Here is a 24,433-nt window from a genome sequence, read left to right as displayed (position 1 = left end):
ATTATTTTCGAAATTATATATAATTTTTTTTGTTTTTTTTTATAAAACGGGAATGTTACATTATGGAGATAAGCCGTCTTTTTTTAAGTGAAAAATAATAATCTTACATATGTTTAATGTAGTTTTTCCATTTTTTTATGCTGTATGTTTACATATTTTTTACAATTTTCGAAAATAAGTAATATTAAAATGTAAAACTATATTTTATGCCACGTGTCAGATTTTGGGAGAAATTTTTTCCGCTGATGTGGACGCCCTATGGAGCCTCAAAAGCTCCCTTTTATTAGTAGAGATTTTTCCATTTTTAATGTAAAACGGAAATGTTTAATAGACGAACTTGGACAAATAGTCAAATAGTTATATTTATGTTTTTTTTTTCTTTTTTTTATAAAATAGTAATGTTACATTATGAAGATAAACCGTTTTTTTAGTGAACAATGGTAATCTTACATATGTTTAATGTAAATTTTCCATTTTTTATGTTGTATGTTTACATATTATTGTTATTTTTAAATGTAAAATGGTAATCTTACATATGTTTAATGTAGTATTTCCATTTTTATGTTGTATGTTTTACATATATTTATTATTTTCGAAATTATATATAATTTTTTTTGTTTTTTTTATAAAACGGGAATGTTACATTATGGAGATAAGCCGTCTTTTTTTAAGTGAAAAATAATAATCTTACATATGTTTAATGTAGTTTTTCCATTTTTTTATGCTGTATGTTTACATATTTTTTACAATTTTCGAAAATAAGTAATATTAAAATGTAAAACTATATTTTATGCCACGTGTCAGATTTTGTGAGAAATTTTTTCCGCTGATGTGGACGCCCTATGGAGCCTCAAAAGCTCCCTTTTATTAGTAGATGTATGTTTACATATTTTTTACAATTTTCGAAAATAAGTAATATTAAAATGTAAAACTATATTTTATGCCACGTGTCAGATTTTGTGAGAAATTTTTTCCGCTGATGTGGACGCCCTATGGAGCCTCAAAAGCTCCCTTTTATTAGTAGAGATTTATCAGTTTCCATTGTTATTTGTTAGTAAGGAAGTTCAATGGTGATTAATCTTATATTATTTGTTATTAAAAGTAGAGAAATTTCTTAGGATAGCCCTTTTAAAGTTTTTGTCTCAAAAATAGATTTTAATTAGAAAAATGACCAAAAAAGTTTTATCAAAAGGTAAAAGTATATTTTTACCCTAAAATTATAATCTAGACTTAGAGTTTAGAGTTAAAAGGTGAAGTTTTGGAGATAGGTTTCAAATTTTAAAAAAAAAATATTAAAAATTTCATAATAAAAAAATGTTATTTTGATCATTTTTTATGGCTATTTTTGTGACAAAAACTTTAAAAAGGCTATTTGAGAAAATTGTCCTTCAAACTATCTAATATCAATATATTAACTGACTGAAATAATCTGCCATTTATGTCCATGTTTTCGTCAGAATGTATGTCTATTATTTGCATGTATATCCGTCCATCCCGACAAAGAGATATAACAAATTGCAGCATACGAGTTTTGACAGATTCAGACACGGACTCGAGTAGGATGTTTTATTACAAATTATCTGTAAAATGTAGGCACAACAAAGATTTCAAGTTAACTTCTTGTCATGTTAACCACCAAGGGTGACCAACCAACATAATAATTTTTTTATAAGATATTTGAAATATTTTACTAAATGAGGAGGAGAATTCTTGAAAAGTCCGACTCATATATACGATAATATATAATACATAGTCTTATTTGATTGCTAATTGGCGAAGTAGTGCAGAGTTTCATCAGAGCATGTACTAATCACTTTCATAGAGCGACAAAGAATACAGCAATATAATACTCAAGTCTCAAACGCACGTATAAATATATTTAAACTAGGTTTTATTTGGTAATTGACCTTAAATTTTCCAACAACCGTTATTAGACATCGGCAACAAAACCAAAACGTGCAAGTCAGTCCATGTCAAGACTAATAAACAGACAGTTCATATATAAATATATACAAACAAACCCATTTTCAAGAATCTACTTTGAGAGAAACTTGAAAAATGGGAAAAGATCTCAAGAGTTTGGTTAGATGCATGTACACTGGGAAGCTCAACGATAATGTGAGGAAGCTAAAGATCGCAACCGAAGAACTCAAAGATATTGGGAACAGCGTGATGAAAAGGGTCAAGATTTGTGAAGAGCAGCAACAGATGAAGCGGTTAGACAAAGTCCAATCATGGCTTAGACAAGCCGACATTGTTATAAAAGAAGCAGAAGACTTGTTCTTGACGTCTTCTTCTTCCAGCCAAGGGTTGTTATCTTCAAGCCACAAGATGGAGAAGAAGATTTGCAAGAAGCTGAAAGAAGTTGAAGAGATTAAGAGCAGAGGAATGTTTGAGGTTGTTGCTGAAAACGTCGTCGGAGGAGGAAGCGGCTCAACGGTTAAGACTAATGATGAGGAGACAGTAGGGTTAGAGGCGGTTTCTGGTTTGGTTTGGAGGTGTTTGACGATGGAGAACACTGGGATTATTGGATTGTATGGTGTGGAAGGTGTTGGAAAGACAACGGTTCTGACTCAGGTTAATAACAGGTTGCTTCAACAGAAAGCAAATGGGTTTGATTTTGTTTTGTGGGTGTTTGTGTCTAAGAATCTGAATCTTGAAAAGATTCAAGACACGATTAGGGAGAAGATTGGGTTTTTGGATAGGACGTGGACGAGTAAGACCGAGGAAGAGAAAGCTGCCAAGATCTTTGACATCTTGAGTAAGAGACGTTTTGCATTGTTTCTTGATGATGTTTGGGAAAAAGTTGACCTAGGTAAGGGTTCTCAATGAATTACTTGTGATACAAGAAACAAAGTGTTTATTTTATTACTTGTGATATAAGTTATTTGTCTTTTTTTTTGTAAAGTGAAAGCTGGAGTTCCACCACCTGATGCGCAGAACCGGTCGAAGGTTGTATTCACGACTTGTAGTGAAGACGTTTGTAAGGAGATGAGTGCACAGACGAAGATTAAAGTGGAGAAATTGGCGTGGGAGCTAGCTTGGGACTTGTTTAAGAAGAATGTTGGAGAAGATACTGTGAAGAGCCACCCGGACATAGCAAAGGTGGCTCAAGAGGTTGCAGCCAAATGCGACGGTCTTCCTCTGGCTTTGGTCACCATTGGTCGAGCCATGGCCTCCAAGAAAACACCACAGGAGTGGCGTGACGCTTTATACATCTTGAGTAACTCTCCTCCTAATTTCTCAGGTACACAATTTTGTAAACTTATCAAACATTTTTAGTCAGCACATATTTTGTATAATTGGTTTTACTAATTATCATTTTTATTGGGTTGTAATAGTTCTCAAGTTACTGGACAGGAACTAGGTGAAGGAAGTTGAAATGATATTATTATTTGGAGTGTTTAAAGTTACTGGCTAGGTTTCTTTTGAAGAAATTGTTTGGTTTTTATTTTAATAATTGTGTATTTGCTTTGTAATTTTCCCAATGATTTTATATATGAATGAATGTTCTATACTTCTATTGTCAACAAAACAACAACAAAAATATCTAATTGACTCCAAGTTAGTGAAACAGAAAATGATTATATCATGTCTATGTTGAGAGAAAACATAGACGCATACACACAAAGAAGTGAAGAACAGAGGAGTTGAAGAAGAAGTTTTTGTGACAGCCAATGATTTTCTAAAACACTTTCATGAATCTTGATATTTCAGATTTTTCATTAAAAGAGAGATTTTACAGTCAACAATAGTTTTCATTAATACAATATTGTATTTAAGTACCAATCGTTCATAAAAAAATTTATTAAATTTATCAAAATAAACGGACGTTTCAACAATCTAATGGTGATGGTGAACAAGCAAAGTAGCAAACCATAATATAATGATTTATACAGGATAAAAAACGTAAGTTAATCAAGCTGGACTAATAATCCATTGTTTTTCTTTATATAAATTAAAAAAAGAGATGATATTATCATATTAAAAGAAGTTTCAAAAAAGAAAAGATGATATTATTTTACGATCATTCATAAGATAAATAAAGCCCTTACTAAGGGTTATGATGAGTGAGACACGTAATAATGTCTCAACATAAATAACAAAAAAATGTTCAAAAAAAAAAACAGAAATAACAAAAATACAAAAAAAAAATCAGATAATAAATAGAGCAAACAAAACACTGAGAATAAGGTTTTGTGTATGTTGAAAAGATCAGGCCAACGTTTTCTTAAGCAACTCTTTTTAAAGATTTTTAGAGCTAGGGTTGCTCGGGTGGGTCGTGCCGGCCTGGTTGCTAGGGTTGTTAGTGGCCGGACTCATTCCAAGAGTATTCTTCACAGCGTCCGCTGCTCCTTGTGCCATATTCTTCACTTGTCCTCCTGTCTGCACTCCAAATTAACAGTAAATATGTTATAAAATCATGGCTATATCATTTATTTAAACTAATGAAAAGAAGTAATAATACCTGTTGGATGACATTGGAGGCCTGAGAAATTAGGGAAGGATTATTCTGATCATGTTCTGCGTGTGAGTGTGAGTGATGATCTGCATTCTCATTCATTGCGTGTGATACTTTGTTCAAGTACTCTTCCTTCTTCAGCTGTAATTAAAAGGTATAATTCATTTGAGAAAATCCCATTTAGAAAATTGATTTATGGTCAAAGTTTGAGAAATTAGAATAAAAATGTTAAGTTCACTTTAACCCCCTAATTTCGGGTCTCAAATATATTTTCCAAAAATGTAAATCTTATATATATAAAAAATAAAATAGCACAATATGATATCAATAGATCAACGCGGTCGTGGACATCCAAAAAGACTTGAGCGATCTGTGGCTATGCCTATATACAATATCATTCGAAATTTTCCTTTTGTGTTTGTATGTTTACCTGAACTTGACCGGTGGCTTCTCCGGCCTTAAGGCTTAGTTCTTGGTTCGACGACATCTTCTTTTTGGATCTGTGGATAACTCTCTAGTTCAGATTGTAAATTTGTGGAATACTTGAATGGATTGATATGGTATTTATACAACTGGAAAATTTTATTATAGTAAAAAAAAAATAGTAAAACCCTGGATCTAAGCATTCGACTGACACGTAGAAAACAATTTGACGATTGATATGGCCAAATTTTGTGGAGACGAATACTTTTAGCATTATAGGACGTATTATTTTAAAACGTTGCTTGGTCAAGGATTGGAGGAGGATATCTGGAAATAGGAAGATCTTAAACCTTTCTTCCGGTGACATTTGTTTTCCACAGGAGGCAATATCGATCGTGAATTTACATCAATCTTTTAGACCAAAAAACAACATCGAAAAAATAAAAATACAAGAATTGAAATATTTATTAGTTTATATTTTATTATTTCAAATGTTCTTGAAAGTTTAAATCAAACATCAAGTTATTTATATATGACAATTTTTCATCAAAATACATATATGTTTATTGTTGAAAACTTTAAAACACTCACACAGTAAATATATTTTTAAAAATATCTTTATACAAATGTTTTTATTTTAGTTTTTAACTTTATAATAGAAAATATTATTTGAAAATAACAATATATATATATATATAAGAATTATCTTATTTTTTTAAATTATGATTTACAGTAAATAAATAATTCCACCAATGTTCTAAAAATGTTTATATCTCTTATGTTTCAAATATTCATCTTTTTTCATTGCAGTTTTTTTTCTAATGTTTCTCTACAACTTGTATTCGAGTACTGCTTTGGTATGGATATAACATAAATATGAGCTTTTGTGATAACACATATTTATAAAATTTATACTCGTTTGAAAAATATTGTTAAAAACTAAACACTAATAAATAAAAATAATAAATTGTATATGCTATCGATGAACTTATATTAAAAAATCCAAAATTATATAATTTTTAATACCAAAATATAAATATAATCCTTTCATGACATATAAGAGAAGAATATTCTTAAATAATATTTATAAGATAATATCAAATAGTTGTGTAGATGATAATTATCATATTTTCTCAAAACTGTTTATTATCTTATATTTAAATATTATTAAAAATATTTATTAAAATAACTAAATCACCTAAAATCAAATGGATTTTTAATATAATAAAAATAAGATAATATCCAATATTTGTATAGCTGAAATATTGCAATTATCATGTTTCCAAAAATGTTTATTATAAAAATACATTAAAAAAATATTTATGAAAACTATTGACTTATCCAAAAATTATGGAAATCATGAAAATGAGCAAATTCACTTCTCAAATAATATTATAGATTTTATTTGTAAAGCATGGAATTTTAATTAATATAGTAAAATACTTACTAATTTATATCTAAATATATACTTATCTTAGCTGTAAAGAGCCTTTTATAATTATGAAATGATAATTAAAAACTCACGATTACACCAAAATCCAAACTATATAATAATTTGTATATATAGGTTTATAATAAAGAGTACATTAACTACTGGATATTAAAAACATAAAAATGACACTAAAACACTTTCTAATGTATATTAATATGTAATACTCCATGATATTTTTGTTCTCGATTATTTTATTTATGCAGAGTTTGAATTCATTTTCAGAGTCCAAAGGTTTGTGTGAGCCAAACGCATATCTCGGTCATTACATGATTGCTGCAAATGACAACCTAAAATCAGAAAATATGTAAAAAAAAAAAGAGAGAGAGAGAGAGAGAATTAATCGATGTTTATACCCTCCACATTGTTTAAACATGGTTGGAAATTCATTGTTTCGAAGGGAAACAGCACATTTGTATCCAAACTCGGAGGGAACTACATCATCAGCTGTGACAAATAAACGAAACGCAAGATGATCACGCAATTGTTACTTAATTACTATAAATAAATTATTATAACTTATATAACACATACAGGTTCCGTGTAAAAGTAAGATTCGTTGCAATTTAGCACGATTAAAAGTCCCAAAAGCATTATTCATATTGGGTTGTAAGCTCCTACATAATTGAGTTTGACTTTCCATTATTAGACGTGGGTACGTAACTTAAATTTAGAAAATTGTGACCTAAGGGCTTATGGAGCCTACGTCAAGCCAGGAAGCCAACCGTTGATCCCTATAACAATTTGCGGGTTAATCATTTGTTGCTTAATCTGGACCTTTCCAAAGGCGCAGGAACTCGCAAAATAGAGAGCTGCTGCTGCTCCCAAACCGACACCTCCTACACCTTTAATAACTACGTACCAAAAACCAACGATGATAATAGTTATTATGAAATTAATTAACAATAATACATAGTTGATGTGCTATATATTTTAAACGACACATGATAAGAGCATTCCAATGGCGGTGTTGACAAAATGAATAAAAGAAAGTAAAAACTAAAACCGCTTATAAAATGAGAAGTTTTGAGAACCAATTTATATAATAAGATATTCTTTCGCCATATTTCTTCTTATACATAATAGAATTAGATTTGATGATAGATTTCAAGGAGAGTTGACAAAAAGGAGATTTTATGAGTTTTAAAAAGAGTAGTTTAACCATGGAGATGCTATAAGTGTATATATAATTCCGGATTTACCATTCGTTGGTTCGGTAGATAAAAGATCAGCAACATATGAATTTACACTATCTAATGATTCGAAATCATGTTGCATGCTCTCTGAAACTTTTGTGATGTCGCACCCTGATTCATCATAGATGAATATAAATGCAATATTATTAGTTCTGTTTTCCATTAATATTTTATAGACATCAAATATTAATTTAATAAAAAACGAAAGACTAAAACCAATTAATCTTACACGCAGTGGCGTTTTGTCCAGCCAAGGAAGTAACGGGAAGTCTGGGAGCAGTCGGACAAATCCATTTTATCTATAACAAATCATATAATTGTAATAGAAAAAAAACCATTCAGTTTTCTATTTTGGCTACATAAAATTAATTCATGGAAAAATGTATGTTAATGGGATCGATCCATACACTTGGAAGATTCAAATCTTTCAGAGGCTCTAAACAGCTGTTAGATATAATACAGGTAGATATAATTAGAAGTACATAAGAAATACTCCTACTAGTTAATATATATACAACTTTAGTGAAACGAAATTAATACTCCATCCATTCCGAAATGTAAGATGTTTAGAAAAAATTTTATGTTCTAATATATAAGATGTTTTCATATTTCTAGGTACATTTAACTATATCAAAATCTGTTTAACCAATCAAATTTAATAGTTATATTTTATAATTGGTTGAATGGTTTTAATTTATAGTTTTAATAATATATTTTAGATAAAAAGTAATTTTCTTAATAAGCGTGTTTTACCTAGAACATCTTATATTTAGAAACAGAGGAGTATCATATAAGAAAAGACAAGTTCCGAGGAAATGTAAATTAAAAGCATATATATATATGCTTCTTTGTATTTCCACAAATTAAAAAAAATAAACATTTAATGTTCAGAGAAACTACATTCACCTGAGATGCAAAACTGATAAACTAGTATTTGCAAAATATGGAAAAATTAGTGTTTCAAAAAAAAGTGCTTCGAAAAAGAGGGGGGGGGGGGGGGGAAATTTAACTTTTCAATTTTTTTTTTTAAAAACGTGACGTACTACCAAATTACCAATGCTTGCTGGTATAATTAATTAACACGAGAGTTGCTTGATTTTTGTATACAAGAGAACACAAGATAAAGCATGAGAGATTGTTACCGGCGTCCGATATGGTCGAGGTCATGCAGCCATACTATAGTTGCTTTATGGATTTCTATGGGCTCAATAACATAACACGTTCCAAAATTTAAGCGTCGTACGGTTCTACTACCTGCATAGAGTTATCATACGCAAGCAAATTCACTTATCAGCTCCACGCAGAAAGTGTGAGAAAAAATAGTCAACGATTTTGATAACTATTGAAGAAGCAAGTAATTAAAACATGAAAAAATCAAACCAGAAGCCATGCTGCGATGAGAAGTACTCTTGTTTTCGAGGGAACTTTTTTCTTGAATTATTTCGGAAGTTTCTAACTTGCTTTAGAAGAAAAGATAAGCGAAGGCAAGGGAAGAGGTTGAGTATTTATACAAGAAATGAGTGGTCAACTTTTTGTTAACCAATAAAATTAGAGCCTTATGAGTTATGAACAAAAGTTGAAAAATCTTACTATTAAATGTTGTATAGATAACGAAGATCTTGCACTAAGTTGGACAACACATACTATCAGATAAATATTCATAATAAATTTCTATTGGAGGCATGCATAATTATTTAGTACAATTCACACGTAAATTCACTTTTAAATGATTTTCTGTTTATCATTTATTAAAAGGCAATTCTCTCAAATAGTCATATTTAAGTTTTTGTCACAAAAATAGCATTTAAAAAATAAAATGACCAAAATAACATCTTTTTATTTTGAAATTTTTAATATAACTTTGAACTTTAAGTCTAGATTAGTTAACCATAGAGTAAAAATACATTTTTATCCTTTAATAAAATTTATTTTAGTCATTTTCTTCATTGAGGACTATTTTGTGACAAAAACTTTAAAATGCTATCATAGGAAATTTCTCTTTATTAAAAACTAAAAAGCTAAAAATCTGTTGATTCAAATCATCATTGTTTAATTAATTATATGGAGTACTAAACTAGGAATATATTTGTATGTTATTAAAATTTATTAGTCCGAGTAAATATGATAAATAACAGTTTTTAATTTGTGAATCACACAATAGTTTGGTTTTAGTTATTATTATTATTACATGTCGATTAATTTAATGTGAACGCTACCACAATCGGTATATTAATGCATCACTTTAAGATCGAATCCACAAGTAACCAGTGATCAATAACACTAAGAATATACAAACTTCCATATTCTAATCAAATAAGAAGATGAATGATTGATAACTAGCTAAGATCTTAGAAATATAAACAAAGTGATCTCAAATCTAATCAAGAAATACGTGCAAAAACTAAACTTCCAATCAAATGCTAAGGATGGATTAATAGGTACGGATAATTGATATAAAATGGTCAATGTTTAATCTAGGATGTTCAAACAAAACAATCAACAAATCTATTAGAAATCAACGTATAACCAAAACCTAATTCATGTAAAATTTTATGGGTGGTCAATTGAACCCACGTATGTCTGTCACACTGTTTTATGTGTAAATGGAGTGTCAATGGATAATCCGTCTATGTATCAACTTATAAAGTTGTTTCGCGTGTAAAGGTTTTATGCTGCTTCCCGAACTGTTGTGAAAAGCATTGGGCAATTCTTGTAAATAAATCATTTTAAGTTTTGGTCACAAAAATAGACTACAAAGAAGAAAATAACCAAATTATTTTATTTAATAGGTAAAAAGACCTTAATATTCTAGATATATAAAAAAAAAAAATAGTTTTAGATTATATGTTTCGAATTCGAACTTTTTTATTTTTTTATTTTCTTTTCAAATTTTCTTTTTGTAATTCGAAAATACTTTTTGAAACTATTTTTAAAATTTTTATTTTCAAATTTTTAATATTTATTTTTTATTTTACAAAATTTTAAACCTCAATTCCAAATCTCCACCCCTTTTTAGTGCTATCATAGCATATTTCCCAAAAACATTTGCATTTTATATGAGTGAAATTAATGAGGAAAGATAATATAACATTCATTCGCATTTGATCATTAGGGCATCTCCAACCCTACTCCATTTTCAACTCCAAACATCATTATGGAGTAAAATCTTCTCCAACCCCACTCCATTTTGGAGTTAAAAATGGAGTAATGGCTAGGGTTACTCCATTTATGGAGTAATCTTACCCATTACTCCATTTTGGAGTTGAACTTTTTTTATTTATAAAATGATCCTTTGAATCTTTAATGTTTCTATTTTTTACTTAAATAATATTTAAAATGATACAATAACATGAAATTGCAGAAGATGAAAATGAGCGTGAACTTGATGCACCAATTGAACTTGAAAGAGAAGCTCCACCTCCAGATATTGAAATTGCAGAAGATGAAAATGTCCGATTTCAAAATTTTCTTGCTCGATTTAGGAATATCAAAAATAAAGAATCTCATTTTTCATTACGAAATGCATTAGTTGATCATTTGTGGAAAAAATATTCTAATGCTCATTGTTGAACCTATATATATGTTGTCTTTTTTAATGATTTCTTGTACTTTTTAATAATAAATATTTAATTCAAATAATTTATATTTTAATTATTATCGTAAACATAAAATAATTGGGGTTAATTGGTAAATTTTTATAAGTATAAGATTTTATTTGCAATTATTAATAAAATAAAAATGAAATTATTTAAGAAATATTATTTTTGGAGTAGAAAATAGAGTAATACATTGGAGTAAAACCTTACTCCATTTTGGTGTTGCACCATTTTGGAGTAAAAAATGGGGTAATACATTGGAGATGCTCTTAGTAAGTTTTATCTGCTCATGTATAAATAGACGTGTTTCAGACAACCCTAATCATCATTCATCAGTGCCCCGGATATCATCAAGCGAGATGAGGTTGATATATCTCGTCTTTGTAACAGTGCAATTTTTGTGAGGTGGGGACATTTATGTAGATATAAAAATATAGGGTCTCTTATGTGAAAGTTTAAAAGACATAGGAAGTAAATTTAAATTAAAAAAAATTAAAATTATAGTCTCTCCCCAGATTTGTAGAAATCCCATTAATACAACTCAAGTTGTTGTCTTTTTTCTTCTGTTTGTAGAATTTTCCGGAAGCAGCATTCAAACAGTAGCTGTAGATTTATCGAATTGTAGATTCGATCCAAAGTTTATTTAGATTTGTGGGTTTTTCTCCCAATATATTTGTAGAAAATTAGAAGAAGAAAAAAACAAAGTTAGAACCTTTCTGATTTTTTTGTTTGTTTCGTGTCGGAATCTTATTAGAGTGTTGGGTTCTTGTAATAAGTGGTTTGGTTTTGTTTCCACTGTTGAATATTATGGATAAGAAGAAGGTTGCTGTTCCACTTGTTTGCCATGGCCATTCCAGACCTGTTGTTGATTTGTTCTATAGTCCCATAACCCCAGATGGGTTCTTCCTCATCAGTGCTAGTAAAGGTAACTGCTTTATTAGATGTTATTAATAGGGTGTTTTTGAGTTTTTTGAGAATAATAATAATAATAATGTCATTTAATGTGTTTAGATTCGCATCCAATGTTGAGAAATGGAGAGACTGCAGATTGGATTGGTACATTCGAAGGTCATAAAGGTGCAGTGTGGAGCTCTTGCCTTGATAACAATGCGTTACGTGCTGCATCTGCATCAGCAGACTTCTCAGCGTATGTTTTTTTTCTTATATAAAAAAAAATGTTTTCTGGTTCCATTAATGATATAATTCCCTTTGTTTATTTATTCAGGAAACTGTGGGATGCGTTAACAGGGGATGTGCTGCATTCTTTTGAGCACAAGCATATCGTTCGAGCATGTGCTTTCTCTGAGGTGCGTTCTACTCTCTATTTGGTCAAACTGTTTTGTTTTGAGTTGAGTATAACGTTTTTTCTCTCTCTCTCTCGATCACTAGGATACAAAACGGTTGCTCACAGGAGGGTTTGAGAAGATTCTCCGTGTATTTGACTTGAACCGGTTGGATGCACCTCCTACGGAAGTGGATAAGTCTCCTGGTTCTGTCAGAACTCTCACATGGCTTCACAGTGATCAAACCATACTAAGTTCTTGCGCTGATATTGGTGGTGTAAGGTAATGGAACTATACGCATAACATTTTTGTTTTCTTCATTATATTATAACTGTGATCTTCTTATACAGGTTATGGGATGTGAGAAGTGGGAAGATTGTGCAGACATTAGAGACTAAGTCTCCTGTCACCAGTGCCGAGGTGAGCCAAGATGGGCGATACATTACTACTGCTGATGGGTCGACCGTTAAGTTCTGGGACGCTAACCAGTAAGTCTGTTCATTACACGAATAGAGTCTGTTCTTTTTTTTTTTGCTCAAAGCTCTGACGTTGGCTTTCATTCAGTTTTGGACTGGTGAAGAGTTATGAGATGCCATGCAACATTGAGTCTGCGTCGTTGGAGCCAAAGTCTGGTGAGAAGTTTGTTGCTGGTGGTGAGGATATGTGGGTCCGTGTTTTTGATTTCTTCACTGGCGAGGAGATTGGTGAGTCATCTTTTAAGGATCAAGCAAAAGCTTCTATGAGGTTTTGGTTAGTGACTGTGTCTCATCTTTTGTGTGAACTTAGGATGCAACAAGGGGCATCATGGCCCCGTACACTGCGTGAGGTTTTCACCAACGGGTGAGTCCTACGCCTCGGGGTCTGAAGACGGGACCATCAGGATATGGCAGACGACACCAAATCAAGAAGAGAACGAGAAGAGAGTGAAGCATGGTGTGGATGAAGTTGCTAAGAAGATAGAAGGCTTTCACATCAACAACAAAGAAGCAAAAACCTCAGAGAAACCATAAAAAAAAAACCTGTTGTCTTATAGTTCTTGATTTGCTGTATCTTGTTTCCAGCTAATCAATATACAGAGAGAAAAAAAATTGGTTACAAATGTTATCTTTCTTTGTATGGGGTCTTTTCGTTATTATATAAAACATTGGGACATGTTTGCAATTTAATATGTGTTTCCAGAAGGAATACAGACTACAGAGAAAAGAAAACTGTGTTAAACAAAATGTTATTTTTCTTTTGTTCGGGGGTGTTTTCGTAGTTATACAAAACATTAGGATCTGTTTTGTAATTTATGATATTAGTTCGATCTGTGTTAATGGGCTTGGGCTTTTGAAGCTGTAATTAGCTTTGATGTAAAGGGGTAAAATCGTCAACTGTCTTCGTCTCTCTATCGACTCTCGCGAGCTCTTCTCTTCTTCGTCTAATCTCCTGCGATCTCTCTCTCTCTCTCTCTATCAGCGCAAAGTGTGAGACTTTTGGCGGGAAAATGTCGGGGAAAGGAGCGAAGGGTTTGATAATGGGGAAACCCAGCGGTAGCGAGAAGGATAAGGACAAGAAGAAACAACCCATCACCCGTTCTGCTCGAGCTGGTCTTCAGGTAAAAAAATCAAAGTTTGGATCTTTGGGTAATCGAAATCTTATAAATTAGATCGCGTAAGTGGCAGATCGACGAGATTCTGAGCTAGATTTTGACATTGGGATACTGAGATTAGGTCTAGAAATAGAAAGTTTGGTTCTTTTGAGAGTAGTTTAAGGTTGTAACATCAATAAAAATGCTAACTTGATTTGAGATTTGTGTCTTTTTTATCTAGGACTAGTCGTTGTTGTGGTACTTTGAGTGTACTTTAAGGTTGTATCAGCAGTTAAAAAAGATAACTTGATGAATCAGTTTGTGTTTTCGTGAATCGTTTGTTGAGTGTTGAAGCTTGTGAAAGTTTCTCATTGGTGGGTTCTAGCAAGGGGTGATTTGATTTCTTCTTTTATCTTGGACTAGTAACAGCAATTAAAAGCTGATTTGATTTGTCAATGTGTGTTTTATTGAACCTTCTTTTGGCGTTGAAGCTGTGAGTTTTTTTTATGTTATGGCTCCTCAGATTATAAACACTCTTGCTTCAGTTTTAGTAACTCAAACCATGCCTTTTTGTTGATTTATGTATCTCGATCTTGTTCCGTTCCTGTGGTTAATTGGTTTCTAGCAATGAGATAGTAATGGAGACTAGTCACTGTTATGCTACTGAAGAGTAGTTTAAGGTCAGCAATTAAAAGCTGAATTGATTCGTCATTGTGTGTTTTCTTGAATCTTCTTAGCTTGTGAGGTTTTCTCATTAATGGCTTCTTCAAATTGTTTGATGTTTTTGGCTCCCAGATTATAAACAACTTAATCCATGCTTTGTGATGATTTTTAATATCTTGATTTTTGTGTGTGCGCAGTTCCCAGTAGGAAGGGTGCATAGGCTGTTGAAGACAAGGTCCACTGCTCACGGAAGAGTTGGAGCAACTGCTGCTGTCTACACAGCAGCAATACTGGAGTATCTGACTGCAGAGGTTTTGGAGTTGGCTGGCAACGCGAGCAAGGACCTCAAGGTGAAACGTATCTCGCCCAGGCACTTGCAGCTTGCGATTCGTGGAGATGAAGAGCTGGATACTCTCATCAAAGGAACTATAGCTGGTGGTGGTGTCATCCCTCACATCCACAAGTCTCTCATCAACAAATCCGCCAAGGAATAGATTCTTACCACTCTTTGCACCTTGCTTCTCTGTTTCTTTTAAGTATCTCGAGAGAGAGTCTGTGTTTGATAAAAGAAGACGCTAGAGAGCTTGTTTAGGTTCCTTTTGTTATGCGTATGTATTTGATGATTTATCTAAAACTCATTTTCTGACTAGAAGCTTGTAGGCAAAACAATGTGTTTTTCTCTGAATAGTCTGAACATGAATCGTATTTACATTTATATGATACATAAGAAGAGGCATAGGTTACGATTGAGAAGAATATATATTCACTTGGTTAGTTTAATGCCAAATCTCCAATTTGTGCAGATAATGTGATCCAGAGGTAAGGTTATCCTCTCCCTTTGTAGCAAATCTAGTTGGAGTTTTGATCCCTTAAGAGCTGTTGACTTCTTGCAGTTGTTCTTTCATCAGACTTTTGTCTTTGAGATAGTTTTAGGAGTTTGGTAGTTTAGGCATCAGTCTGCTAATGAAGGAGCCGAGAGCTGATACAAGTGTTGCAGGACACTCTTCATGTGGCAGATGTCCACATCCAGATAGTGCTACAAATCTCTGTATACACACAGACATAAGTACATGAAGTTGTGAAAATTTTGGTGAGAAGATGTAGAAAACTTACAGAATTGGCGAGTTTAGAAGCCAGAGCTTGTGAGGATTTCAAAGGAACAAGAGCATCTTCAGTCCCAGCAACAACTAAGACAGGAAGATCTCCCATGGAGTTCAACAGAGCTGATGCATTTTGAGGTGAAAGAATCATCTCATATGATAACTTGCTTATCTCATTGAGTGCTTCATCCCAAGCTTCTAAACATAGAGGAGCCTGAAACAAACAACCCCATAAGAAAGGCATTAACTTAACTGGTTTATGTCTCAATGGCGTTATGTATATAGTGATATACCTTGTAGAGCATTAAGACATCAGTGGTAAGCTTTGTGGTATCACACCATGCACGCCGGTTCACCAATTGGGTTATCTCTGTTCTCAACAAAGGACGAACCAAGTGCTTCTTCCTAAGTGATGTATGAAGAAGTATCCTAGCAAAGGCAGGAACTACTTCTCTTGATAAGCTAACGTTTATCAACACCACCCCTTTGATTGAAACCTATGGATCATTCAATCAACAACAAAGGTATCGTTAGTTGCTGCAAGTAACAAAAGAGTCATAAGCTTGTAAAGCAACTTGAATTCTCTTACACTGCATTTGAACGTAGAGGCTTGTACTCTTTCAGCAGCCTTGAGAGCAAGCAAACCACCATCATCATGGCCAACTAGTACCACTGATGAAAACCCCATCTCGGTACAAAAAGAAAGTAGTAGATCCACCTGGCTTTCAAGCTTGTAAGGGTTAGGTAAGTTTCTTTCTTCCCAATCTTTCTGTACAAGTCTAGAGGTCAAGCCCCAACCAGGCCGGTCATAGGCAACCACTCTGCAACCAAGCTGAAGAGACAAGTCTCCCATAACATGTTGATAAGATCAAAGATCGGATCTACTGAATAACGATGTATATTGATGAATAGATTCGAGAATTACAACCGTCGTGATACTCTATCACCTGAGTATCACTCTACTCTCATCACCTGAGTAGACCTAGCTCATATGCTAAGGTTAACAATTGTAATCAACGATCCCCGTATAACAGAAACAATACGAGTATTTATACTTCCTTTACTATCTCACACGTGTCTCCACTTTATTTGTTAACCACCATTTCACTCTTCATTTCCCGTCACTCCTCTCCCTTCTTCACTTCCTTCTGCTTAAACCTTCTCCTCTCATAAGTATGCTTGAACCTATCAATACTCCCCCCATTGAGAGCAAGCTTGCCCTCAAGCTTGTAATCCGGAAAATTGCCTTCAAACTCCGCCAACAGCATCCAAGAATTCTCATGATCCACTGAGTTCTGCCAACGTACCAACAGCTCAACATTACCATCCTCTCGTACCCGCGATGCTAACACCTCTGCTGGTTCCATCACTATGTTCTCCAAGTCTGTGCACGCGGGAGGTACTGTTTGGGCTAAGTGATCCTGACCCAAAGCGGCTTTTAACTGTGAAATATGAAAAACAGGATGAATCTTAGACTCTTGAGGAAGTCTCAACCGATACGCCACCTTGCCTACGCGTTCTGTGATCTCATAGGGACCAAAATACTTGGCGGCAAGCTTCTGACAATAACGCCTAACCACAGTATTTTGACGGAATGGTTTCAGCTTCAAATAGACGAGATCACCCACTGAAAACTGCACATCTCTGCGATGTTTATCCGCTTGTGCCTTCATAATAGCTTGAGCTCGTGCCAAGTGTTGTTTAATCTGTGATAACATCGCATCTCGTTCTCGCAAATTCGCTTCCAAATCAAAGTTCTGAGTCGATCCTTCTTCAAAACGCACTAATTTCGGAGGCTCTCTTCCATAAACCACGTGGAACGGTGTTGTCTTCAATGCCGTGTGATACGAAGTGTTGTACCAAAGTTCAGACCAAGCCAAAAATTTATACCACGTTTTCGGATGTCCTGAAGCAAAGCAGCGAAGATAAGTCTCCATACAACGGTTAAGGACCTCTGTTTGGCCATCTGTTTGCGGATGAAACGCTGTACTATACTTCAGTTTAGTGCCTGATAGTCGAAACAAATCTTTCCAAAAACTGCTCAAGAAAATTCTGTCACGGTCTGAAACCACTGTCTTTGGAAACCCATGTAGTCGTACAACTTCTGCCATGAACTTCGAAGCCACATCCACTGCTGTAAACGGATGTTTTAAGCCAATGAAATGACTATACTTACTCAATCTATCCACCACAACCATGATCACATTAAAACCCTGAGATGTCGGTAAACCCTCCACAAAATCCATCGAAATATCCTCCCATATACGCATTGGAATCGGTAACGGTTGGAGTAGTCCTGCTGGAGATAATGTTGAATACTTGTGAGTTTGACATACCCCACACTCAGATACATACTGTTGTACTGCCTTAAACAAGCCCTCCCAATGGAACATCGTTTGAACTCTCTTAACCGTCTTTAGAACTCCCGAGTGACCACCGATCTTCCCATCATGACATTCAAACAATATCAGTGGAATTGATGTTGACGACTTTGGTAACACCAGCCTCTGTTTATACCATAACCTGTCATCGACCACCCGATAATGTGGATTTGATAATTCTCCGCGCTTCACCAACGTCGTTAATCTCTGTAACTCCACATCTTCAGCAATCTCCTTATATAATTCTTGCAACTGTATCACCGTCGGAACTGTTAATGCGAAACACTGAGCCCCCTTTAATAACAACTCTTCTCTTTCTATCCGTGATAACCCGTCAGCAGCTTTATTCTCGCACCCTGGTTTGTAAACAATGTCAAAGTCGTACCCTAATAACTTTGTTAGCCACTTCTGATATTCCATGTTGACTTCCTTTTGCTCCAGCAGGTACTTAAGACTTCTCTGATCCGTATGTACTACAAACTTCCTGCCCAGTAAGTAGTGTTTCCATTTCAACACTGCCATAACCACTGCCATAAGTTCACGTTCATATGCTGGTTTCAAACTTTCTCTTGCGGTTAGACCATGACTAAAATACGCCAGTGGACGTTTGTCCTGCATTAACACCGCCCCCACACCGAAGCCTGATGCATCTGTCTCGATTATAAACGGTTTTGTGAAATCTGGTAATGCTAAAACTGGAGCTGACACCATTGCAGACTTTAATTTCTCAAATGCTGCTTGAGCTTCGCCAGACCACGCAAAACTGTCTTTTTTCAATAATTCTGTCAGGGGCCGAGCTATTATACCATACCCTTTCACATAATTTCTGTAATAACCCGTGAGCCCCAAGAATCCCCGCAGTTGCTTAACCGTTTTAGGAATCGGCCACTCTCGCATGCTCGCTGTCTTGTTTGTATCTGTTGCCACACCATTTTTGGAAATAATATGGCCCAAGTACTCAACTTGAGACAATCCAAACGAACATTTCTTCAAGTTTGCAAACAGTTTCTGTGTAGCCAATATCTCCAACACGATCTGCAAATGCCTCAGATGATCTTCTTCATTACGGCTATAGATCAACACGTCATCGAAAAATACCAAGATGAACACTCTGAGATATGGTTTGAAGATAGAGTTCATCAAGGCCTGAAATGTTGCAGGAGCGTTCGTCAGGCCGAAAGGCATAACTAAGAACTCGTAGTGGCCTTCTACCGTCCTGAATGCAGTCTTTTCAATATCAGCTTCCTTCATACGGATTTGGTGATAACCTGCGCGTAAATCGATTTTCGAAAAGACTGTCGCTCCATGTAGTTCATCCAATAATTGATCAATCACCGGTATTGGGAACTTGTCTGGTACTGTCACCTTATTCACTGCTCGGTAGTCTATACAGAAACGCCATGAGCCATCTTTCTTTTTGACTAGCAGGACAGGACTTGAAAAGGGACTCGTACTCACTCTGATTATCCCCGCATCGAGCATATCTCCCACCATCTTCTCCATGATTGCTTTTGTGGAATGTGGATATCGATAGGGACGCACAGAGATTGCAGACACTCCTGGAAGCAAGTTAATGGAATGATCATACCCACGGAAAGGAGGTAAACCCGTTGGTATTGCGAATACATGATCAAACTTGTCCAACAATGTCTGCAGCTTTCTCGGAATTTCTGGAATGTTTGGTGTCACCTCGCTTGCTGATAGCACCAGTGCTCCTCTTCCTCGTGTATCAGCATTAGAGATAGGAGACAGTGACTTAAAAGAGAATGAGGAACAATGCAGGTTTGGATCTCCGAACAATGTCACTTTAGTATTGTTATACATAAAGGACAGTTCCTGCTCCTTCCAATCTACCTCGCATTTTCCCAATGTCTCCAGCCACTGAATGCCTAAAATAACATCAACCATTCCCAATTCCAAAGCTATGAAATCCGAAATGAATTCGGTATCCGCTAAACTGAATGTGACAGACTTGCAGACCCCTGCGCCTTTGACTGTCACTCCATTGCCTAGCAGAATGTCGAGGCTCGGATCAGCACAAACTTTCAATTTGAGCCTCTGCACCGTATCAGGTGTTATGAAATTATGGGAAGCACCACTATCCAACATAACAATGACGTTGGTTTTGTTGATTTTCCCATAAAGTTTTGTCGTCTTTGGAGAATGAATTCCCAAAAACGAGTTAAGTGATAGTATAGCGAGTTGTTGAGCTGGAGTATACACTATCGTTTCCTCTTCTTCATTGTCGACTTCGTCAATAACCTCCATCTCCAACCCATTTACCACAGTGATAATGCGCAACTCTTTATTAGGACATTTATGCGCTCTGGTCCATCCATTCGCTCCGCATCTGAAGCAAATAAATTCCTTTCTCATTCGATCCAGTTCTTCTTTAGAATGTTTCATCCGTGGACGCAGTTCAGAAGATGATGTCTGAGTATTGCCCTCTTTCTCTTGCATAGATGCAGAAGGCGTTGTGTGACCCTTTCTGTTCTCATTATCAGTCCAATGACGATGTGAGTTATAACCCGATGATGACTTCAAAACATGTGACTTGGACTGCTGTTGAGATCCTTCCTCTGATTTGCTCTTATCACTGACCACCTTACAGAACGCGCTCGTCTCCATTCTTAATACTGCTGCGATATGATTCTCTAACCCCTTAGGTTCCTTCATCCTGATAACTTCTTTCATTTCCTGATTGAGACCGTTGTAGAATATCCTTATAAGAAACTCATCATCCAATCCTGGTACCAATTCGGATAACTCCTCAAATTCTGAAATGTAGTCAGCTACAGAACCAGTTTGCTTGATTGCAAACAGACGGCTAGCAGGTTCTTCTTCAATTGATTCAGTGAACCTGAGAACTAGCTTATCCTTGAACTCCTGCCAGCTCTGAAATCCCCTCCTTTTCAGTTCCCAGCCAAACCATTTCTTCACAGGACCATCCAAACTCAACCCTATCAACTCCAATTTCTCTCTATCCTCATATCTTCCAATGCTGAACCAACGTTCCACTTCAGTAATCCACACATACGGTTGCTTCCCGGAGAACACAGGCATCTGTATCTTTTGCAACATCGAATCTCGAGTAGCAAGGTTCAAATTCCCAGATCGATAACCTAGCGGATAATCTTCCCGGTTACGTTCCCAGTTAGACGAATGTACCTGATTCTGTGACGTTCCCGGTTGAAACTGTGACTGACGTCCCCCTTGTGGATCCAATCTCTCCAAGATCTGCCGCATCGCTCGCAGTTCTTGACTCACAGTCTCCTGTTTCGCCTCTGATTCCTTCAAAGCGCGATTCAATCGTACGTAACCGCCGCGTAAGAAATCCATCGTCATATCTTGCTCTTCTATCTCAAACTCCTCCTCCGAGCCGACGCTCGGTTCCGTTGGAACCATCTTTGCTTTCGACATCGCACGAATCGTCGGAAGCTTCAATCGGAACGGCGATCGTCGTCAATCACTCGAGCGCACACCTTCGGAGATCGATCGCGTGTCAAACCGTCACAACGAACTGTAACCACCAGGAATCGCACTCGCCGTCGTCGCCGCGTGTTCCGAAACAGTTTCACCGCACCAATTGATAAGATCAAAGATCGGATCTACTGAATAACGATGTATATTGATGAATAGATTCGAGAATTACAACCGTCGTGATACTCTATCACCTGAGTATCACTCTACTCTCATCACCTGAGTAGACCTAGCTCATATGCTAAGGTTAACAATTGTAATCAACGATCCCCGTATAACAGAAACAATACGAGTATTTATACTTCCTTTACTATCTCACACGTGTCTCCACTTTATTTGTTAACCACCATTTCACTCTTCATTTCCCGTCACTCCTCTCCCTTCTTCACTTCCTTCTGCTTAAACCTTCTCCTCTCATAAGTATGCTTGAACCTATCACATGTCTCCAAGAGAAGACTCCTCCTCCAAATCCATGGACTAGAACTATACCAACATTCTCATTTCTCTCCAGATCATCACCAGGATTCATATGATTCATATCATCCTTGTTGAACAAGGTAATGGGTGTAGTTGGATAAGTCGCTAACAGAGGATCATACAAAGAGGATCTATCAGGCTGAATGGTGTAGCTTCTATGCAAATGATTGCTTTGAGTTTGCACTACTAAGTTTGACATCTGCTTGTCTAGTTGTCTAACCCTTCTTGCATTCACTTCCGCTGCAGAACACTGCTTGTAGTGAACATTTAACCCTTGGATCTTGATGAACAAACTGTCTGCATTTGCAAGAAGTCTTGGTTGTATCACCTCTTCTCTTTCCAAAGTTGTTTCCCTGAAAGAGTTTTGTCTGAAATCGCCGGCAAAGGTTAAAATTTTGCAGTTTGATCTAGTGAAAGACTGACGATGAGCTTTCTTGTAACCCAAGAAACCAGATTTAGACGAGAGAACCTGAAAGAAAAACATAAGAAAGAGTTTAGCACACAACTCAAGACAGATAACAAAACAATAGAGTAAGTATTTTACAGCTTCTTGGTCAATCTTATGGTACATGAGCTTCTTTCTTGCTCCACAAGTCTTTCGATAAGCTATCACAACATGAGCTAGACCGAAAAGTGCTGATGATAGTAACAAAACCGGCATTGCCCATGAGATCTTGAGGTTATAGACCTTTCCTTCCATGTGAGGCTTCATAGTGAACACAATAGCTTTAACCAAAAGAAGAAGAAACCCTCCAAAGGAAAGTGACATCACTGTTTCAAGATAAGGACCATAAGCTAATCTTGCGTCTTCACATAAACAAGAGAGACCTGTTTCATCATCATTAATGGAAGCTTAACAAATATCAAGTAATGATTTTAGATGGGTTACTTTTGTTTTCTAAAGAAATATTTTTTAATCAAACTATACCAATTTTAACAAAAATTCGAGCCTAAATAACTGAACTAACCAAATTTACTTAAAAAATTAACTGAAAATTTTGAAACTGAACTGAAACTTTTTCGGTTCAATTTGGAGAAATTTCTGCTGAACCCAACTAACCGACCCGAAAAATGCAAACTAACCGAACCGGAAGCTTGATTTTAGAAGAAAGAGAATGTTTCCATACAGATAATGGCGAGAGATCTCAGGAGCGAGATGAGTGGTACATCAATGAAAGAGGTCTTGAAACTATACTGACGAAGATGTTCTGCGGCAGAGTGGCACGTGAGGCACGTGATGCTGGAGACGATAAGACAAGGAACCACCACATCAGCCACGGTGATCAGAACGGGCAACGACGAAGCTAACAGAGATGCCGTCATTGCTGCCACAAAGAATATGGTCCTTAAGCATCTCCGAGCTTTCTCCGCCACAATCCATGACTTCCACGCCGCCATTTTCCCGCCCTCTTTGTTCTTATTGACAGTAACGGTGGAGAAGCGCAGAGCATTCTCCGGAGATCAGAGTGTTTTTCAAAGTTTGTTTTTGCTTCAAAACATAATATTCAGACAAAAGTATATATGTTTTGAAGCCTACTTGTCGTGTTATTAAAATATTGGATGAGTTGTAAGATAAAGTAAATGTATGAGTGGGGAAATATTTAAATGATTGATGGACCCAAAAGACAGCAGAGACAAGAAATGATAAGTGTGTTGGAGGAAGAGTGGCACATTGAAGAAGAAGCATGTGAATGTTAGGTTACTCCAGCCTTCTTCTTCTGTCTTCTGTCTTTGTTTTTAGTTTGATGAATCCTGACTTTCATTCTCTTTCTTTTTTTCTTTTATAATTAACAGACATCCATCGTTTTTTTAATTTGTATATACAGTTCGTTGACGAAAAAAATGTTTCAAAGAACTTGAATATATATATTATCTCCCGTTTCATATTAAACAGATTTTTACTTCTCACACACAACACACTGATTAGTACATCATACAAATATTATTTTTGTTATACCATTAATAATTTTATAGTTTGATAAAATCTAATTTATTTTTATAAAATATTAATTTATGAAAATATAAAAATCATTTTGCCAGAGAGAATATAAGTTTGTTCGTATAGTTGAGATCAATAGTTGAGAAATAAAAAATCAAAACCAATAATTATGAAGCCATCTAGCTGGCGGAACAAATCAATATGTTGTCTATGACTAGATAATTACAGAATCTTTTTGACATCAATCACGGGATCTTTATATTAAAAAGTAAACATTTTTATTTTCAAATAACTAACAGAATAATACGTCAATAATTAATAGTAATTGTGTTCCCATGCATGTTCCTGCTAAAATAAATGAATGATATGGTACA

General features: G+C 35.1%; 7 protein-coding genes across 7 annotated transcripts; 3 read left to right on the top strand and 4 right to left on the bottom strand.

Annotated features, from left to right (window-relative positions):
• The first annotated feature begins 1,165 nt into the window (after window positions 1–1,165).
• LOC106376616 (probable disease resistance protein At1g52660) lies at window positions 1,166–3,763 on the top strand. The gene is made up of 3 exons (XM_013816710.3): window positions 1,166–2,815; window positions 2,909–3,247; window positions 3,342–3,763. Exons 1-3 carry the CDS (start codon window positions 2,059–2,061, stop codon window positions 3,365–3,367), a joined length of 1,122 nt encoding a protein of 373 aa, XP_013672164.1. The 5' UTR covers window positions 1,166–2,058; the 3' UTR covers window positions 3,368–3,763.
• Window positions 3,764–3,996: 233 nt separating this feature from the next.
• On the bottom strand, window positions 3,997–5,027 carry LOC106376625 (late embryogenesis abundant protein 7). Its single transcript, XM_013816721.3, has 3 exons — window positions 4,893–5,027; window positions 4,469–4,603; window positions 3,997–4,386 (listed from the first exon to the last, which is right to left on the bottom strand). The coding sequence occupies exons 1-3, from the start codon at window positions 4,947–4,949 to the stop codon at window positions 4,246–4,248; spliced, it is 333 nt and encodes a 110-aa protein (XP_013672175.1). The 5' UTR covers window positions 4,950–5,027; the 3' UTR covers window positions 3,997–4,245.
• A 595-nt stretch (window positions 5,028–5,622) lies between these two features.
• LOC111198792 (acyl-protein thioesterase 2) lies at window positions 5,623–8,831 on the bottom strand (the record flags this gene model as incomplete). The annotated part of the gene is made up of 7 exons (XM_048734922.1): window positions 5,623–6,821; window positions 6,909–6,991; window positions 7,081–7,228; window positions 7,577–7,681; window positions 7,800–7,869; window positions 7,978–8,014; window positions 8,713–8,831. Coding segments are annotated over 7 exons (744 nt in total), but the record flags the coding sequence as incomplete, so codon positions are not given.
• Window positions 8,832–11,692: 2,861 nt separating this feature from the next.
• Window positions 11,693–13,615, top strand: LOC106447476 (serine-threonine kinase receptor-associated protein). The gene is made up of 7 exons (XM_013889408.3): window positions 11,693–12,091; window positions 12,178–12,313; window positions 12,392–12,473; window positions 12,556–12,731; window positions 12,800–12,937; window positions 13,014–13,153; window positions 13,236–13,615. Exons 1-7 carry the CDS (start codon window positions 11,974–11,976, stop codon window positions 13,457–13,459), a joined length of 1,014 nt encoding a protein of 337 aa, XP_013744862.1. The 5' UTR covers window positions 11,693–11,973; the 3' UTR covers window positions 13,460–13,615.
• Window positions 13,616–13,785: 170 nt separating this feature from the next.
• On the top strand, window positions 13,786–15,404 carry LOC106447485 (probable histone H2A variant 3). Its single transcript, XM_013889418.3, has 2 exons — window positions 13,786–14,046; window positions 14,880–15,404. Exons 1-2 carry the CDS (start codon window positions 13,936–13,938, stop codon window positions 15,174–15,176), a joined length of 408 nt encoding a protein of 135 aa, XP_013744872.1. The 5' UTR covers window positions 13,786–13,935; the 3' UTR covers window positions 15,177–15,404.
• Window positions 15,340–16,827, bottom strand: LOC106361350. Its single transcript, XM_013801090.3, has 4 exons — window positions 16,372–16,827; window positions 16,076–16,279; window positions 15,796–15,996; window positions 15,340–15,728 (listed from the first exon to the last, which is right to left on the bottom strand). Exons 1-4 carry the CDS (start codon window positions 16,633–16,635, stop codon window positions 15,612–15,614), a joined length of 786 nt encoding a protein of 261 aa, XP_013656544.1. The 5' UTR covers window positions 16,636–16,827; the 3' UTR covers window positions 15,340–15,611.
• A 4,945-nt stretch (window positions 16,828–21,772) lies between these two features.
• On the bottom strand, window positions 21,773–24,433 carry LOC125610076. The gene is made up of 3 exons (XM_048781776.1): window positions 23,248–24,433; window positions 22,665–22,948; window positions 21,773–22,589 (listed from the first exon to the last, which is right to left on the bottom strand). The coding sequence occupies exons 1-3, from the start codon at window positions 23,516–23,518 to the stop codon at window positions 22,029–22,031; spliced, it is 1,116 nt and encodes a 371-aa protein (XP_048637733.1). The 5' UTR covers window positions 23,519–24,433; the 3' UTR covers window positions 21,773–22,028.

The sequence above is a fragment of the Brassica napus genome, chromosome A6 (assembly GCF_020379485.1).
Source record: "Brassica napus cultivar Da-Ae chromosome A6, Da-Ae, whole genome shotgun sequence".
In the NCBI taxonomy this organism is placed as follows: domain Eukaryota; kingdom Viridiplantae; phylum Streptophyta; class Magnoliopsida; order Brassicales; family Brassicaceae; genus Brassica; species Brassica napus.
The sequence above is the reverse complement of the archived record's forward strand: the minus strand, read 5'-3'. Positions and strand labels throughout refer to the sequence as shown.

Coding starts and splice junctions, on each gene's coding strand:
- LOC125610076 (XM_048781776.1), bottom strand. CDS start 23,518: ATGGCGGCGTGGAAGTCATGGATTGTGGCGGAGAAAGCTCGGAGATGC. Junction 22,949..23,247: donor GAGATCTCTCGCCATTATCT/GTATGGAAACAT, acceptor ATGATGAAACAG/GTCTCTCTTGTTTATGTGAA. Junction 22,590..22,664: donor ATAAGATTGACCAAGAAGCT/GTAAAATACTTA, acceptor TTTTTCTTTCAG/GTTCTCTCGTCTAAATCTGG.
- LOC106376616 (XM_013816710.3), top strand. CDS start 2,059: ATGGGAAAAGATCTCAAGAGTTTGGTTAGATGCATGTACACTGGGAAG. Junction 2,816..2,908: donor TTGGGAAAAAGTTGACCTAG/GTAAGGGTTCTC, acceptor TTTTTTGTAAAG/TGAAAGCTGGAGTTCCACCA. Junction 3,248..3,341: donor CTCTCCTCCTAATTTCTCAG/GTACACAATTTT, acceptor GGGTTGTAATAG/TTCTCAAGTTACTGGACAGG.
- LOC106447476 (XM_013889408.3), top strand. CDS start 11,974: ATGGATAAGAAGAAGGTTGCTGTTCCACTTGTTTGCCATGGCCATTCC. Junction 12,474..12,555: donor GAGCATGTGCTTTCTCTGAG/GTGCGTTCTACT, acceptor CTCGATCACTAG/GATACAAAACGGTTGCTCAC. Junction 12,732..12,799: donor GCTGATATTGGTGGTGTAAG/GTAATGGAACTA, acceptor CTTCTTATACAG/GTTATGGGATGTGAGAAGTG.
- LOC106376625 (XM_013816721.3), bottom strand. CDS start 4,949: ATGTCGTCGAACCAAGAACTAAGCCTTAAGGCCGGAGAAGCCACCGGT. Junction 4,604..4,892: donor AAGCCACCGGTCAAGTTCAG/GTAAACATACAA, acceptor TTTTAATTACAG/CTGAAGAAGGAAGAGTACTT. Junction 4,387..4,468: donor CCTCCAATGTCATCCAACAG/GTATTATTACTT, acceptor TTTGGAGTGCAG/ACAGGAGGACAAGTGAAGAA.
- LOC106361350 (XM_013801090.3), bottom strand. CDS start 16,635: ATGGGAGACTTGTCTCTTCAGCTTGGTTGCAGAGTGGTTGCCTATGAC. Junction 16,280..16,371: donor CCTCTACGTTCAAATGCAGT/GTAAGAGAATTC, acceptor AATGATCCATAG/GTTTCAATCAAAGGGGTGGT. Junction 15,729..15,795: donor CTTCTAAACTCGCCAATTCT/GTAAGTTTTCTA, acceptor GTGTGTATACAG/AGATTTGTAGCACTATCTGG.
- LOC106447485 (XM_013889418.3), top strand. CDS start 13,936: ATGTCGGGGAAAGGAGCGAAGGGTTTGATAATGGGGAAACCCAGCGGT. Junction 14,047..14,879: donor CTGCTCGAGCTGGTCTTCAG/GTAAAAAAATCA, acceptor GTGTGTGCGCAG/TTCCCAGTAGGAAGGGTGCA.